Genomic DNA, 18,838 nt, shown 5'->3' with positions numbered 1-18,838 from the left:
TTGACAATCTGATGACCAAAAATACCCTTTTTACCAACCAAATATGATTCTTTAATCGGTTATAACTGAATTTTTTAACTTATTAACCTTTAATAAAGAAATTTCTGTAGTTGAAACCACCCAGAGACCTTTTAGAAAGAGGTGCGACTTTCAATCCTGTGTAGCCACGTATGATTGTGTGCTTCCTGTTTTACAGTTGGTTTATCTTGTATCCTGTGTTTATTGTTAAAGGAGGGGATGTATTATGCTAATGTCAAGTTTCATATTTCACTCCGTGATACCTGTGGACTAGCTTAGCATCATTTACAGTTAAAAAAAACTCACATTTTTCTCACATTGGTGCTCTGTGCAGGCCCTCATACAGCCTCTGCCTGAAACGACTCAGTCAGCTCTGTCCCTTTAAGAAACCCCGCCCCTACAAGTCCGCTTTCTTCTGATTGGCCAGCTCTTTGTGACGTCACAAAGTGCAGCATGTAGAAAAAACTGTGTGAAACCTGGCGTTCACAGCAGCCTGCAGACTGAGCTGAGAAGCCTGGGGATTACTCCAATATACTTTTACCTACAGATCTGAAACTTCACCCACGTTTAGTGTGGACATCCAACATTGTAACATTATATACGTGTCTTATAATGTGAAACAGCATAATACCGCCTTTTGTGTTGTCTCTTGGGTATTTGTTGTTGATTTTCTGTATTCAAAAGGCCCATCTGAGACAGGAAGTGCAAATTAGCAGAGCTTTAACAGCTGTTGTGTGTGGAATTAGTTTACATGCTTCATACTCGTCCTCATTCAAATAAACATTGAATAAACAAGTTTCACTGTACACTGAATCTGCAGCAACACACAACAATATGAGTCCTGTTGTAGCCAAGTTACACCCACATGATGCTCATTGGGATTAATGAGAAGGCTTCTTCACATGGCAGCATCAATTCCAACCAGATGAAATTGGTCAGAGTCTGCATGGGAATGTTTGCCCCCAGCTAACGATAGCAGGACGCTAGAGACAGATTTGCCTGCAAGCGCCGCAAAACCTTCTGAACTTTAAAACTTAAAATGAATTAAATAAAAGCACAGGAATAATCGGATTGTATCCAAACCATCAGAGAGTCTCGTCTTAGCCTCTTCCTTTCTAATTCTCATTTTTATCTCTCACTTCCTGTTTGTATTTTCAACATAAAGCAAAGAGAATAAATGTCAAGATGTGTTGGGAAATAGTTCTTTAAGTGTTTAACACCTGATCCTCGTCTTGTGGACCCTTTCTTCCTCATTTCTGGGTAATGATTCACATTTATAAACCCTTTTAAGTGAATCTAAATTCCCCACTGAAAGGACAGCAGACATATATCACAAACACATCTGTAATCTGTGCTAAAAGTTTTGCTCCGTGCAGACGCCGTTGTGTGTTTCTTCTGGAGTTTACAGACATAATGGCTCTCCTGCAGACGTTCTCCTGCTGCTGGCACTTTTCAGTCGAGCAGAGGGAACTGACGTCAACAGCGATGATCCCAAACGCCATTAAAAAGCAGCACAAACTCTGTGGGCGGCTGGACTGCCTGCCCTCGTATAAAAACACATCATTATCTTTTTGTATTTGTGCTGCTGCTGCTGTATATTAATTTCTATTCATGACTCTCGAACACTCCCACGTTGCCTTTCGCTCGCTTAACTCTGACACCTGCACAACTTCGTGTAAACATTTCTGAATGTGTTTACCAGGCGGTGCAGCAGAGGCTATTACAGCGTGCAGAGTGTTAAAGCAGAAGCAATCACCCTGAAAATTTTAGTGCTTCACCATATGGATACTGCAGGAAGTCCAGGAGTCACAAAAATGAAGCCAAGCTGATTCAGCAGGTCTCGTTTAACCTGCAAGACACACAAAAACTACAATATGTAAACTTTCATGTTGTAATAGAATTACATGCATTAGTTTTATAGCAGCATTAGGGCAATTTCAGAGCGCTTCTCACTTACTGTTGCTAGGTTATGAAAGTTGTCTGGAAGCACTTCCGCTTCTCCCGATAGTGACCGTTAAGTCTGTTTTAAATCTCTCTGTTTGCTTCATATTTGCTTTTATTTTAGTACATTTTACAAAAAACATAAAAACAATGTAAAGGAATCGTGTCCTGGCGTTAGCAGCAGCTCTACACCTGGAAATTGTTCCCTAAAAAACCCTGAAAGGATTAGCTTCTCCTCCGCCATTGTTGTTGACAAAGTTGATATTAGAAGTCCCGCCCCTTCTTGATTTTGGATTGGTCGGTGAGGGAGGAGTGACACTGACGAGGGGATCCGTTTACATGATTCATAATAATACTAATAAATACATAAATAAATATAAATTAATAAATAAAACAATTAATAACAAATAAATATAAATAGGTAAATAAATTAATTACATAAAAACATATTAATTAATTAATTAATTAAAATAGATAAATAAAATAAATAAAAATAAATAAATAAAAATAAATAAATAAAAATAAATAAATAAAAATAGATAAATGAATAAAAATAGATAAATGAAATAAATATAAATAAATAAAGATAAATGACTTAGCTTAAATAGCTTAAATGTTTTGCTGTGTTCCAAAAGTTGAACTAATTTCCACTGAGTTGCTGGACACTGGCCTTTGAGCTTTATTGTGAGGTCCCTTCGGGGCAGCAGCTTTAAGTCCAACATATACAAATTGTAACTGTATAAAGTTGTTGGAACAAACTGTTGCCTGTTTACTCTTCCTGCAGATACGGAGCAACATTAGCATTCATTCGTCACATCCCTTGAAAGCTCGTTAATCTCTGCGAATATTCACTTGTTTTCTTGCTCTGTGTTTGGTCTCCACCAACTCATCGCAGAAGTATCCGGCTCTTTAGCACCTAATTGCTCAAATATGTTCACTAGCAAGTTGCTAACTAACTACTGATTGGTGATTAGCATGTAGCATACAGTGCCTTTTTGATAGAAACAGCAGTCAGGTTTCATCTGAACTAATGTGTTTACATTTAAAACAACAGTGCAATCTTAGCCCATTCTTACAAGCCTGAAACGAATGTCACATGACCATGAATAAAGCAATGCTTTTTCTGGTGTTAGGGCAGCAAGTAACAGTTATTACATCACTGAATGATTAGCATAATTTATCCTTAAATTGTCACATGTTTTCTGAACCCAGTGGGACAGCTTTCAAGTGCTCATTTAGTCAAAATAACAGACCCTATTTTCACACATTCATCTGTGATTTCTTCCTTTCTTTGGTGGGTGAGGAGGTGCTGTTGTAACCCTGCACCCTTGTGTTGCTAGGCAACCGTACGCCACCAGGAAGGAATCCATATTGTCCCAGGGAGCAAGTTCAACCTAAACTCTACACCTCACTGACGCTGCTGTTTCTCGAACACTGTCAGCGCATGCGTGTGTGTGTGTGTGTGTGTGTGTGTGTGTGTGTGTGTGTGAGAGCTAGAGGGCTTTAGGGATGAGTGGAGATAGGGGAGTGTGTTTTGGGGCAAAGGATTGGCTGAGGGGTTTTGAGGGGGGGGTGTGTGTGTGTGGTAGGAGAAAGAAGGGGGGTTCGGGGGTGGGGGTTAAGGAATCTGTTTACAATGGCCTGAGGGAGAGTCGTCTAATCTAGCAGAGAGGAGAAACAGTCAGAAATCAAGAGAGAAAGAGGGACCAAGAAAGAGGAATCTGAAAGGAGAGAAGGTCGGCGAGTCATGAGAGGATTGAGAGCAAACTTATGGAGTCCTTTAAGGTTCTGCAGAAGTTGCAGCAGGAGTCACAGGAGGGAAACTGCAGGGTGATGTAAAGCTACCAGATCCCTGCTCCGGGCCATGCAAACACGATCTCTGGTGTGTGTGTGTGTGTGCACAAACTTGACGCTAACTTCACAGCTTATTCTGTTTTTTCTCTGTGTGTGTGTTTGTGCGCGTGCAGACTTTGAGGAGCAGTTATACGACACCAAACTGACCGGTCAGACGTTCCGGCATCCGTCCTCGCAGAGCTCCGACGACACGTCCACCTCGCTCAGCCGCTCGCCCATCTCCCTCAACAACAAGAGGCCTGACTTCATCTTCCTGGTAAACACACACACACGTACACGCACACACACAAATATGCATACAGGCTTGTTTGATCATAACTCTCCCTTGCACCAAATGTCACCTCCCTGGTAAACAAACACACAAATTCATATATGAATATTTGTTCTTCCACCTTTCTTCTTTTATCACATCCGTCCTCGTCCACCTAGGAGCAATCAGAGCAGACGTTACACACACACACAGTCAGACTCCACACCGTGTCCACCTCACTTATCTTTCTCACTTCTCTCCCTGCACACCAGAGAACAGACGTCACATCAGCAGCAAACTCACGCTAACTCGCTCCGTCCCACTCTTCCTGCCCTCGCTGCCCTCCTCTCTCTGTTCTCCTACACTCTTTATTTATTTCTGCTCGACGGTTTATTTCTAAACCAAGTCAAGACTTTCGTCTTTATTCTTAGCTTAGTGAATCAGACATTAACTGAACGTTACACACGTCACTTTGTGGGCATGTTTTGTAGTTACACTCAGTAGATACCCACTACTGCAGTCCTACAAAGTGCAGATATTCACAGATTCAACAGAACGTATGATCTACACGATGCAGGGAACTGTACTTAATAGTTTATGCAACTTATTTCAGTACATCTGAAAGGCCAATTTTATACCTAATCACAAATTTGAGGTGGATACATGCTCATATTTTTAAGCACTGGCACCAAGGGCAACCAATTCCCTAAACATAAAGAAATTGGGATATTTGTGGAACTTAAGCATTTAGGGCCTGTGTCCACTAACGCCTTTTTTTGTCCTGGCAGCCCACACGACCTGAATTTCAGAGCACTTGCGCAGTATGAAAGGTGACTGGCAGCACTTCCGCTTCCCTTGGTAGTGACAGTCTGTTTTAAATACTTCATATTTAACAAAGAAAACAAGACTAGGTCAAAACCAAGTACGTGGCTGACAGCATCAGGTCAGTGTGCGCTTTTGTGGGCAATGTATTACAAGGACTGTCCTTATGAGGCCGATGGCAATGTGTCTGAAAGCAAGTGCGCACTGTGGACGTAGGTGAGGACAGCGGACGAGCAGCGGAGGAGCAGCCCCGCCTACTCCCCAAACAAAGTATCCAGAGCCGTATAGACAGAGAGTCGAGTCAGTGGAGGTCCAATATGCTCCATGAGCCGCCATTGCGATGTCGCAACTCTCTCTCTTTACAGCTGTGAGAGTACCGTCACTCATTCAATCATTTACTCACTCACTCAGTCACATACAGACAGACCCATGTGTAGGGCTGACCCCGGCAATCAGCCAACAATGGGAAGGAATCGTGTCCAACAGCGACAAGAAACAGCTGGCGCTGAAAGCATTCTTGCGCTGAGGGCGCTGAACTGCACAGGCTTTGTATAGAAAATAGACGCTGCCAGTGCAAAAACCGCTGTTAGTGGACACAGGCCCTTAGTTGGCAAAAGATTGCATTATGAGGATAAAACTTGGTGTCCACCTACGTGAAATATTCGTTGGCCAACTCAGTTGGCAAATGTACTTTTATTCCATTACTCAGAATACATTGTTGTGACTGCTTTGCATTGTGGGACACGGTAGGCAAAGTAGACTGGTTCAATGCATACTGAAGACTTAAACTTACTTACTTAAATCAGGAAGGAAATGTTGGTCATCACTACTTGAAACGGGAAAATATATTGCATGAATTGGCTGTTGGGTAACTCCATCACGTCTACATGTTTATTGTGGCTTCTCCTTTATTGAGAGAGCACTTTAGTTTCAGCCTTTAATCGCTCACACAAAGCAGTGACATTCTTCTTCTTCAACAAATTACTATTTCACTGTCACTGATATTGTTTCATCTCACATTTGTGTTGTGACAAAATGCCTCTTTGCTTTTGTTAACTGAGCTGAATAATCCAGAAACTACTGTACAGAACGTCCCACCCCCTCCTTTTGGATTTGTCAGAATTACTCATCATCCTTTTCACACTCTCAGCAGGTTTCCATCAACAAATGCCAAAGCGTTTAGTGTCTTCAACGAGGAAATATCACTTACGCTTCAAGTAGAAAATGACACCAGTAAGTTTGTGCTCATTGAAAGTTGATGGAGTGACTTGTGTTCAAGGAGATTTACGGACTTAAGCGATAAAAATCTGATTTATTGTTGTATTATCTTCCAAAGTGTCTACAGAAGATCACAGGCGAAAAGGCTTGAAACAGTGCATCTCCTCTCTCTGCCTTTGCTGCTAATAGTTCTCAGGTTATTTCCCCGAACTGTGCCATTATGGCAGCTTGATGGACTCCCGCTGTGATTTTTACTGCATGATGGCTGCACATTCCCTGCACATTGACGCACCGATCCCTGCAGCAAGCCGTTAAACAGCTCTGTTAAGTTAATGCCCCTCTTTCTGTTTGGGATCATTTCAATTAGAGTTTGGCAGATTCCCACGAGACAACTCGGATTTGGGTTTCTGCAGTAGGTGCGAGGAGAGAGTTTCCTGCATTGCAGCAGCCCAGAAGCAGTTTGGGTTTCAGTGCCTTGCTTAAGGGCAGTGTTCATACCTCCGATTTAATGCCAGGTGGCTGATCAGCGCCAGCTGCCTCCCAGTTGGGATTAAACTTTCATTTTGACACCTGCAACTGAACCGGTGATGTCTGCCTCTTTCCCTACCTTCTAATCACCAACCATCGTTCTTCCTTTTCTCTTTCATTCCTCTTCTTTGCTTTGCTTTTTCATTCCTGCAACAGATATAAAAACGCCACACCCTACGGTATTGTTACTCTTCACAAATAATCAGTCCTCCAGCTACAAGCCCAGTGAAACTGAGACGTACACTGTGTTTATTTCCTCTCTATCCTCCTCCTCACCTCTTATCACACCGTTCCTTCCTCGGGCTGCCATTGAAGCGGCTTTAAGAGGGCAGAACAATTTATTTCGGTGGAAGTCGATGAGCTGATGACCTCGACTCAAGTTTTCGTTTGTATTGATTTTGGCTTTAATTGAATTTAGAGTTTGTTTAGTTTTTTATGCCCCCCAGTCGGAGATAGACGTGACCTGTGGCACGATGTTTTCAGGTTGTCTGTCCCGCTCTCTTGAACGCAGTATATCAGGAACGCCTTGAGGGAATGTCTCCGAATTTGGCACAACCATCCACTTGGACTCGAGGATGAACTGATTCAATTTTGGTGGTCAAAGGTCAAACCTGACCAAACCTGGTGGATACTATATTTCTATATTTCAGTCTTGGTTTTTAGACCTTTCTGTTTTAGTCCAGTGTCGGTGCTCTCGTCAACCTCGTTTCCAGCAGCAACAGGCAGCTGTTTTCAGATATGAACACAGTATACAATACCCACTCAACACCTATAAGGAAACACACAAATTTAGAAACTATCTGGTGTACATAGTCAAGTATTTTGCGCTGAAAGAAACAAGATAGGCGTTGGAGGAGACCAAAACAGAGCAAAAATGAGGCAGAATCCATTTCTTATTGGGCGACTGTTTGGTCACAGTCACAATATACTGTTTATATAACACTTTAACACTTTGGAAGGGCAACCCACTACCTTTTACTGTAACTCGTCCTCTTCTTCTTCCTCCAGCCGGCGTCCAAACAGCTCTACGAAGATGAAACCGCCTCCTCTGTGTTTGGACTGAGGTCCGTGACCGACCCGTCTCCCTCCCCGTCCCCGTCGCCCTGCGGCTCAGATCGCCCCCCGCTGGGCTGGAGCAGTAACAACAGCAGCAGCAGCACCGCCACCTCTGCCACCACCGGACCGCCCGTTGCAGACAAACCACGCTGGCACCTCGGGAGGCGCGGCCACTTCCTGCCTCTCGACATAACAGGTAAGATAAAATACAGTTACAGTGATTGTGTAGCTTATTAAGGATGCATTTAATTGGTTATTTGTTGCACATGCTGTGAGATTCTTCAGTAAATTTATTTTCTTCCCAACTGAATTTTGTTAAATTTGGCAGCTATTTTAGATTTAGTCTTTAGACAAAAATGCTGATTAGTTTTAGTCACAGTTTTACCCTTTATAGTTTAAGTTTGGATTTAGTCGGCAACTCTACAGATTTAGTCCAGTTTTAGTCAATAAAAAGTCACATTTTAGTCAGAACGTTTTCTCTCTTTAAACAAATTCAATCAGCTTTTTACAGGTGTCGGAAATTGGTATCAAGGTGACAGGTTTTACCAAGAGTCTGTAAAGCAACCTTTCTCTCTCTTTACACTTTTACGTGTGTAATATCCTGATCCCTTACCCTTCGATTCAACAGGATCCGGCGCGTTCCCTGTGCGCCGCGACCTGCGGAGTCAATCGCGCCAATTCAAGTCAATGCTCGTGATTCCACAGCACGTGCCGCGGTCCGTCTCCGGCATCCCAGAAGCGTGTCTCCGCTCTGCTCCGCTAAAGATACGCGCCGGGTCTATTTTTGACAGAGGCCGCTTCAAACACGCGTCAAGCTCAACAGAGCAGATCGTTCCAAACAGGAAGTCACACACGGAAGCAGCATACAGCATCCGGTTGTTTCAAAATAAAACACATGTTCAGACCGGTACAGACTCACGTTTTTTCCTGTTTATTTTAAGATCAACACACTGAAATCTAAAAAAAAAGAACACTATTAATGAAGTAGTGTACTCCTCCATGGTAGAAGCACTAAAATCACGAAATGATCTCCAAATGAGCAGATGATCAACCTCGGATGTGCAAACTGAACTGTAGTTTGTGTGTTGCTCTGCTAACATTGATGTTATCGTGTAATTTCTCAATTCTCGCGCGAGAATGTAGTTCTCCCGCGATCTTGTGATCTCGCGAATCCAGCTGCTTGGACCAGTCTGTGCTGCGGACCAGACACGCTTCCTGTGCGCAGACGGAATGCGCTGGAGACAGATCCTGTGGGATTGAGGGGTTACCTTGGATAATGTAGCCTCGACTCTCCCCCTGATTCTTCCCACCTTTGTAGCCACGTTGCGTCTCTCCGTCTCCCGTTACTACAGTGCATTGTGTTAAATAAATGAGGTATGTCCATCTGTTGTTTTGGGTGGATGCTGCCATGTTGTTGTCAAGCTGCCTGCTTTGGGATTCAGCGGGGATCTGCACACGCCAGTTACAGGAACGCATTGCTTGTATTTTGACAGATTAGACGCACAGTGGGGAAAATATCATGGATTTTAAATGTCCGACAGCCCACCGCTAACATTTTAGTCCCGTCTCGCCTCGTTAACGAACGCAAACAGGCGTGTCGTGTGAGTTTTTATGATCAACGATAAACTCGTCTTCGAAGTATGTGAAGTTGAAGACAAGACCCGTTCTTTGTGAGAAAGGGTTGCTGCCTGATGGAGGTATTTTTGGAAGCTGTGTTTTGACCGTCATGTTAAGCTCACTGTGGAGGAGGAACAGGAAAGGAGGCTGTATCAAACTGTATAGCTTGTGCTATTTTGCATCTTATCTAACCAAGCCTGCGGGATGTTTTCATCCAGAGTTATTCCGATATTTCTGCATGAAAACTCTGGACAAAGTCAGAATGGACAGCAGACTCTTTCATACTTCTTGCTCTTAGAAGTCTTTGGACTTGAGTTTCTCGGGGAGTCCATGAATGTTTCATTGCTGGACCTGACTGATCTCAAGCCATCAAAGTAGTAGAAGAGTTTGCCGGGTGAATGTTAACACAGGTGACTGGTATCCGGCCAATGAAGTGGTACGGGATGTGTTCAAGCTGTCCTGATGATGATATCCCACTTCTTCATTGATTGACAGGAAATTAACCTATAAGTGTTCACACATGCTCTGTTTTTTTTGGCTTCTTAAATTGGAAAATCCAGTTAAATATTTTTGGGTTTTGACTGTTTGTCAGAGTAAACAAGCTCTTTAAAGATGTCGCCTCCGGGAGCTTGTTACTGGCGTTCATAAACACATCTATTAGTCCATTGACCACAAAACCAGTGAACAGAACAGTTCATATTGGAAAGAGCTGTTTGTTGCAGCCTTGTTCAAAAGGTCACGTGATCAATGAGTGAGTGAGAGGACTGGTATCGAGGTTAATTACAGCGTGGCATCGAGGGAAAGGTGAGGAGCTTATTAGTTGTATATTGGCGTCATGCCTTCAACAATCACTTGGTTTTATTAGATTTTACGGCCTCAATATGAAACTTCTGAAATGAAACGGATTAACCCCAAAGATGAGGTGGTGTTGGAAATGAATCAGCACTTGGCAGCTGCTCTGGAAGCCTTGAAAACAAACTCTGCAAACAGCTTCTGCAGGAGGTCGTTTGAAACGTGTATGGTTAAACTAAACCCTGTTTTTATGTCTTTGCATCATTGCTCCGTTGTAGTAAAAGACTTTGTTCTGCACACTTAATGCCTCCGGGTAAAAAGAAGATTCACACATTTTCTCGTGATCTTAAGGGAGTTATTTTGATTCCTTTGACGGTTGTAGAAGTGAGAGTCAGGGGGAATTAGACTGAAGGAAAATAACTGTGAGTTTTGGTTTCTATTTGAGCTCTGTGGGATTTGAGTTTGACTTCAATCAGCGCTTCATAGTTGAAGAGGAAGCACAGTTGGCTGATTTTGGAAGTAAACTTGCAATATGAAATATACCCCAAAATGCAACAAGTAGTCCCCTAAAGCTTTTGTAATTGAGTTAATGGAAGATTTCGTCAGAAAACCTTTGCTTAAATTTTCAAAAAATACTTTGAAGTAAATCATAAAAATTGTCGACATGTTGATCAACATTTGTGAAAACTGCTGCCTTCTACCGCGAGTGTGTTTAACAGCCTAGAGTGGGCGATATTAGCATACTGAGCAGTGTTGGTAAAGAGATGGCAATGTTAGCTAGTTGGTTGGTTCACTGGTCCAGACTGAAATATCTCAACACTTTATTGCTATGAAAGTTGTCTTTGTATGTCCACCAGCAGGAGAGAATTTACTTTACATTTACTGACTTGTTATTTGTGTTAGTTCTAATACCATGGAGTGGATAAATAATGGCCTCGAGTTCCGGATATGGCCGCCGCCATGTTGGATTTCTGGAGCAGGAAGTGACCATATTTGGACGAGAGGGTGGCGCTAGAGAGGAGTGATGCGTTGGCGGACGTCAAGTTATTTCATGGCTTCCGGAGCCTCAAGTGGCCACTTGAGGAACTGCAGTTTTTTGCACCGGAGCATGCCGCTTGACTAATAATTACACACAAAACAAGACCATGGTAAACATGACTGCTTAAACATTATTTTGTAAGACCATTTGTATGACATACAAACTTTTAATTAGCTGATTATTGCCTGAAACAATGCTCCAATGGTTAAATTCAAACAGATATATATTGAGGCAGGTGTAATCTTTAAAATAGATAGCTGCGAATACAGATAGCAATCCAGTTGTAGACGTCGTTTCTTAACTCAAAAGTCATTGTAGCTTCTGAAGTTAATGCTAGACTGGAAACAATGACCAACATGTAAGGAAGTCCATCCAGCCATCCAGCCATCTATACCACTTATCCTGTTCAGGGAGGGGCGGGAGCCGATCCCAGCTGTCGTTGGGCGAGAGGCGGGGTTACACCTGGACTGATCATAGGGCTGACACATAGAGACAGGCAACATTCACACCTACCGGCAATTCAGAGTCGCCAGTGAACCTAGCGATGTCTTTGGACTGTGGGAGGAACCCGAGTACCCAGAGGGAACCCACGCAGCGAGAACATGCAAACTCCTACGTCCAACCAGGAACCTTCTTGCTGAGCCACCGTGCAACCCTCTAGAAGCCTTGATATCCATTGGCTGCACAGGCAGTTGCTTAGATATTGACTGTTGACTGTCCAGACAACACCCAACTCACCTTAACATCATGAAGTTGGCAGGTGCTGGTTGCAGTCTTTAGAATGTTCCGGAAACCAGCTGCCAGCTCCACACTGCCCAGACTTCAGCTGACAGGACAGACTACATTTTCTTGTTTACGTTTTTGTCTAGTTGTCTCAGAATAGTGAGGATTGTTGGGAAAAGGCGCATATTGGTCCGACTTTCCACGACTCCCCCAAACCCGACTGGACATCAACCTTGAACAACTCCGTCCAACACCAATTGTTGGCGCACACTGACCTGACATTTGGTTGGACAGTTGGTTGGCGTTTGTCTGGGCAGTGTGCAGCCACCTCAAAGCTGAGATTGAGGCAGATGTGTTAAGGTCCGACACTGACAATCGAGTCAGTTCAGGTTTTGGTTATGTATCGGAGGGATAGATTTGAACTTAACACCTGCCTCCCTAAAAATACAGTGCTTGAAATCTTTGGCGAGAATGGAGAAACCTTCTAAATTCATGTTAATGTTTCAGCACTCTTCTTCTAGTTTCCTGCAATTTAGCAGCTAAAGCTTCTCCTGCTGCCGTCACTGTAAATTACCTCCGACAAGACAAGCAGCTACTTTCCTAAACGTAATCTGATCACGAGTTCATTGATGGTACCCCAGGTGCTAGCTGGCATTATTAGAAACTCGACTATTCTACCAATCCAGCTCTTATCTTTAATTATTTTCTCTGTTAGAGAAGAAAAACACACCAAATATCTTCTTCCTCGTTAGATTAAATGTTTGGAAGACAGTTTTTGAAACAGATTTAATGTTGTGGGTGTTTTTCCCCAAGAAGAGGAAGCATCACTCGATGAAAAAGGACAGCTAATACACACATGATGATCCATGGCATTAACTGACCAGTGGGGAATTGGTAATAAAAGTGTCGTCCTGTTTCAGTTTCTAATATTAAATCCATTTTAGCGATGAAAAACACTTTTTAAAGGATGTTAAAGGAGAGTTATAAACAAGCACAGAGCTCAGTATTCCTGCTGTAAACTCGAAACATTTTGTTCTCTGCATGCAGGTTCCCTCATGGTTGATCACTTTGCATATTCATGCCACAAGTCATAGCTCTATGCACACACACACGCAGAGTCCCTCCTGACACAACTTTGAGCTAAAAGCGAGAAAATGCTGCAGAAACCAGATTTGACGTCGAGAACATTTTCATCCTATGATCGCCCTCGCCTGTCTCTGGCAGTTGTGTCTTTGCGTGTGTGTGTGTGTGTGCTGTCAGAGTTGTTAGTATGCTGTGGTCATCCTCAGCAGCATCTTTCTGACACTCCTGCTTCCTCTCGTCTCGACCGAGCCTCCTCCTTGTTTACCCTGCGTGCATGTGTGAATGTGAATGCGTGTGTTTGGTCCTCCTGGTTTTTTGGCATAGCAACTGCTTCGTCACTGGGAGCCTCTCCTCCTCCTCCTCCTCCTTCTTCTCGCTCAAATCCATCTTTAGCTTAATATCTCCCCATCTCTCTCTCTCTCTTCCTCTAGCTCTCTCTCGCTCTCCTCACCCACTGTGCTGAGGAGTAGAAGGTCAGGTATAATGATGCATGCCTGTGGCGGTGGACTTGGTGGGTATTCACTTCCTTCAGAGAGAGAGAGAGAGAAACAGAGGGAGGAAGGAGGTGGAGAGAGAAGAGGGGACAGAGACAGAGTGATAATAGAGTTAGTAGAGAGAGAGGGAGGAGAAAAGACCAAAACTAAACTCTTTGTGATTCCCAAAAGTTGAACTGAAAACTTAAATCTTTAAAAAGCGTCAGTCATGTCCTGAAACAGCTGGGCACTGTAGTTTTTAGAAACTGTAACTCAAACAGGAGTAAAAAGTTGACTTGTTAGGGACTAGCTTCATATTTCGCACTGTGATACCTGTGGAGTAGCTTAGCATCATTTACAGTTAAAAAAAATTGTTCCCACGCTGGTGCTCTGTGCAGGCCCGAGGTCGCCAATTTGTAAGCTACAAATGCCGCCCGTGTCCGAGCAGCGCTCGAACGTCGCTCCAGATTTGTCAGTGCTGAGTTTGATAATTTGTCTCCAGCGCATTTGTGACGTCCAGAAAAGACACCGACAGGAGGATACTCAACTGGTAATTGGAACAGAGACACTCAGCATTTATAAGTGGGTCTTCCCGGGTCTGAAAAACCTGCATCAACACGCTGAATTTAGGCGGGAAAGGGGTAATACTAAGGCATTTCGAGAGTATCGAGCTTCCGTATCGTGACGTATTTCCGAGTGAAACAGGACGTGCAGGCGGGACATATCATCAGAGGGATTCTTGGTGCTCTGCGGCTAAATGTTGCAGATTGATTGGTTGAAATTGTTTGGTGCTAACTTACGTAGGCACGCGGGAAATGTAGTTTTACCGGAAGAAATAATGATCGGATTTTGATATAAGAATACGAAGAAATTGATTTTCTGTATTTTTTTTTGGTCTATATTGTCAAATAGATGCACAATATTACCGGGGATGTGATCTAAAAGGATTAAAATGACATTTTTCATTTCACTTCGACTTTAAGCCTAGAATCATAGTAAGGCTTGTGTCCCACAACTACAGGGGTGCCCAACCCTGCTCCTGGAGAGCTACCTTCCTGCATGTTCCTGCTATCAGGGGGATTGATATCGATCAAAACATTCGAATCAGGTGTGTTAGAGTACGGAGAAACCTAAAACACGCAGGAAGGTAGCCCTCCAGGAGCAGGACTGGACACCCCTGCGCTACTAACAAAACAACGCACCCTAAACTTTAAACCTTGTACATCTATCGTACCGTCAAAAATGCAATTTGCCAAGAATGTTTCTTTGGTTTTTGGGTCAGAATAGCCAAAAAAATGCTGCAAACACGACGGATTAAGGAAAAGGTGCTTGTATTTTTGGCACACATGTATACGGACGCCACACACTAAATGTTTTCCTGCTTGCTAAATAGTTTGGAAGTATCGTCACGCAGCCATCGTGCTGTAGTTAGTATTTAAAGCAGGACGGTCAGCGTTGGATTGAGTGAAATAACCTACATTAGCTAATGCTAATGAACAGCTTGGAGCAACAATGGAGCTCAGTGGCTCAGAGGTTTCATCTCTGTCAGACCCTCAGACAACAGTTTGATCGACCCACCGCTGGCTCCTCTCTAATAATGTAGAATATCAACAGATTAAACACCCAGTCTCTCATCCCTCCATCCCTCCTTCACCAGCAACCAGCAACAACAGGTAGCTTACACTGCTGTTGCCATGGTAACTCGCCACTCTTCCTCTCTCCTCCCTAAAAAGAAAGAAGAAGGAGGGAAAAAAAATGGCAGCAAAGAGAAAGAGAGGATTGAAAGTGACGACAGCGACGGCATGGAGAAAATTGAGTTTGGGGAAAAGCAGAGTGAGAGGAGAGGAGGGATGGAGGGGTGGAAGAATAATGAACGAAAGATAATGAGAGAACATCTCAGCACGGCTCCTTCCTGCGCTCTTTCTCTCCGTCCCTGCACATCTGGCTCCGGCATTTTTCATGAATGACGGAGGTGGTGTAGGCAGGGAGGATGTGAATGCAGATCAGGCGGAGAGGAAGACGGAAAAGAAACATTTGTTTTTAATCCTCTGAAGTTGATTTCAGGGACAATTTAAGTCATTTTAAGGAAAAACACACAAGGTATTATTTTGGTGTTCCATTCATTCATCAAAGACGTCTAATAACATCGTAAGGAGCATCTTTTATTTCTGACCCTAAATGTCAACCTCTGCACAACATCACACTCTGCAGCGCTTCGTGCTTTTGCAAGGACAAGCAGGAAGGACGAGGCAGACAAAGTAAAAGCGAGCATCACAGCACACATTGGTGCACATTTTAGTCTGCTCAAACCTTTTCAAGATCAAATTACCGTAAAATGTTGTCTAATTGATCGGGTATCACAAGAGGCCATATCATAGGATATTATCACGATATTCTCAGTAGGGGTGCAACGGTTAGAGACATTGTTGACTAAAAAGTTTGTTACGTCACCACACGTGTTTTTAATGCTGTTTGCGGACATAACTTCGTTTTTCCAGAGTTGCTAAAGGGGTAAGCCATCTCACATCCTTACCATCTCTGCTGAGAGCTACTGACGCAAAACAGCGACCGGGAAGCGACAGGTAAACAAGACATAGCAAAACGTCGTCACCGTCAGCGCTGCAAAGGAAAAGATCACCTGCAGGAAGCAGACCTTGCTTATCACAGGAGCACGTCGGCATTTGAAGAGAACTTTGTCTGTCGTTGGTTTTAAACTGACAAACACTTAATATTGGATTTTTCATTTCCCTCCTGTATCAGTAGGATCTGAATCATCAGCAAAGTTTATTAAAAGTCATATTTTTAATGAAGAATATTTAGCACATGATTAAAAGAACCTCCAACTACATTTAAAGGTGAGAGCTGAGTAAGAGCAACTAAGTCATTGTTCATTATGCGATTAGTGGATTCATGTTTTTAATAATCGATGACTCGTCGAATTATGTCCCCACAGGAAAACCTCGAGCTGAAACGGCATTTCGAGAGTATCGAGCTTCCGTATCGTGACGTATTTCCGAGTGAAACAGGACATGCAGGCGGGACATATCATTAGAGGGATTTGATTTGATCGCTGAGAAGTGGGCGTAGACAGACGTTCTCCACAGCGCAGTAGCTAGCTAACTGACCGAGCGTTCATGGTGCTCTGCGGCTAAATGTTGCAGATTGATTGGTTGAAATTGTTTGGTGCTAACTTACGAAAGCACGTGTGAAATTTAGTTTTACCGTAAAAAAATCGAATTTTGATATAAGAATATGAAGAAATTGATTTTCTGTATTTTTTTTGGCCTATATTGTCAAATAGATGCACAATATTACCGGGGATGTGATCTAAAAGGATTAAAATGACATTTTTCATTTCACCTCGACTTTAAACATCTATCTTTTAAGTCTTTATTTTCATGCCAATCATTTTTACTGCTGCAAAATGGGATTCCCAACACTGTTGTAAAAACCTGCCAAAAATGATGCATACACCTGATAAACTAAGCTTGTACTAAAATCTACATAGCCCAGTTTGACTGGATGCCAACATTTGTGGACTATTGTGCTATAACAGGATTTTTGAACGATGCAACTTGTGCAAATGTTATGTTATAACGCTCTGGCAGATTGACACTAAATAATGATGTCCCCATCCCCCATCCAACTTCCTACCAATCCTGACGGACCTTTGCAAACCTCACCAGAAAATAATTCAGATAATCTTTAACGTTTCAAAAGTTACTTGGATGTAACTTTCCGTAATAATTTATAAAATAAAACATTACAATACCTGACGTCTAAGAATTGATACAATATTGCCAACCAAATATTGCAATGTTTGTGCAGCAGCAATAATTAAGCGGACAGAAAGGCAGGGAAACGGCCTCCAAATGTTGTCATTTACAGCCAAAAAAGACAGGAATGTTAGACAATGAGAGGCGTTTTGTGAATGCACTTCTGAATGCAGTGTGCAGAGAGTCTCTGAAAGGGAACAGACAGCTTTTGAATGTGGAGTTTAGCAGAAACACAGACAGGCATTCATGCCGTCGAGCTGCAGACGCTCTAATCCTCTCAGTTTACCTAAAACGCCTCCGTCGAACAGGAATCTGACAGGAGGAGGGAGTTTTCGGGACTGCTGCAAATCCTATTGGCTGCGCTTTGAATTGAATGCAGCTCAGATTTGAGTCAGAAAAAAGAGGAGAACATTTCTAAGTTTAAGGTTGATTGATTGATCGATCCCTTGGTTTAAAAGTGATTGGGAACTCTTTTGAACGTTAGAAGTTCAACTAATTTAAAAGAAGATAAAGTCACTTTTATACACAGAAGAGACGGCTGGTTAAAAGCAGCAGCAGCATTTTCACATGGTAGATTAAACCTGTAACATCTGTGTTTCCCGACAAGGCCTCTAACTGCCAACGACCCCCCTCCCATCCAGCACACTCACAGCAGGCAGGGAAGCAGTGAAGCCAGAGCCATGCTGAAGACACATTATGATGAATGAATCATCAACATGTCACTCTGGTGGAGGCTGCTAGTTGAAGGAGTGTCAGTTATTAATGGCTGCAGATGCAACACAGCAAGGCGAGCTCAGAAGACGTGACTGTTTGCACGTGTTAGTGTTTGTCTGCTAACAATAAAGGCGGCGAAATTGTCACTTTTCCGGATGAATTCAGGATGAAAGAGGCCGACGGTCCAGCAGGAAGTGGGTGAACGCATGACAGCCAGACAGGAAGACATGTTTAGCCTCACTCAGTGGTCTGAGTCATCGCCTCTTTCTCTGCTGGATGCTAAATGTTTCAACCCGAACACTCATTTATTCATGCTCAGGGGAGGAGTAGACACTGAACGTCACTCGGTAAATAAGTTTAAAGAGACTGATTGTTGCAAAAGCAGATAAAGGATGAATAAAGTGTGCAAGGGGTAAAGAGATAAAGAGAAACATGCAGTCAATGAGTAATTGTTTTTCTCTCTGATAGCATAAAATGACCATGATTCATCAGTCAGGGTTGTTGGGGTTCAACTAAATCACTTATTTAATGATTATCAAGCCAGGAAATTAGATTTACTGATTCATTTGTTTGACACATCCATCAAGTGATTTGCAGCTCTAAAGACTTTAAAGTTTCAGGGTTTGAACCAAGCTTTTTTAATTTGTCTCATTTATCGCTGTTTGATCATAAAAAGGTCCAAACATCTTGTAGAAACTTAGTCATTAAAATGCTGTCGAAATAAGAAACCTACGTAACTTGGAAAAACGTCTCAGCTAAATTTAACTTCAGTTGACCTTGTGCTGACAAAACGTGCCATTATACAGAGTCGGGGGAGGGGAGTAATCGCCATATGTTTGCATGTAATACATTTACAAGAAACACCTCAGTAAAATGTTTTTTACAAAGTTGGCGGTCAGACCTAGCTTATCTGCACTGGCTAGCTTAACTGTTA

At 42.8% G+C, this 18,838-nt stretch overlaps 1 protein-coding gene across 2 annotated transcripts in view; it reads left to right on the top strand.

Moving 5' to 3' along the window:
* Positions 1-18,838, top strand: part of nhsl2 (NHS-like 2) — a 132,189-nt gene that overhangs the window by 99,306 nt on the left and 14,045 nt on the right. The window contains exons 3-4 of one of the 2 annotated variants that reach the window (XM_069671738.1): positions 3,927-4,069; positions 7,640-7,883. In XM_069671738.1, coding sequence (XP_069527839.1) covers positions 3,927-4,069; positions 7,640-7,883 — 387 coding nt within the window. Of the gene's footprint in view, positions 1-3,608; positions 4,070-7,639; positions 7,884-18,838 lie in introns of those variants that run through there. The other variant, XM_069671739.1, reaches the window with a different exon arrangement.

The sequence above is a fragment of the Semicossyphus pulcher genome, unplaced genomic scaffold (genome assembly GCF_022749685.1).
Source record: "Semicossyphus pulcher isolate SPU_LCO1_2020_fin unplaced genomic scaffold, fSemPul1.0.p SCAF_21, whole genome shotgun sequence".
Lineage (NCBI taxonomy): Eukaryota > Metazoa > Chordata > Actinopteri > Labriformes > Labridae > Semicossyphus > Semicossyphus pulcher.
This window is presented reverse-complemented; position numbering and strand designations above follow the sequence as displayed.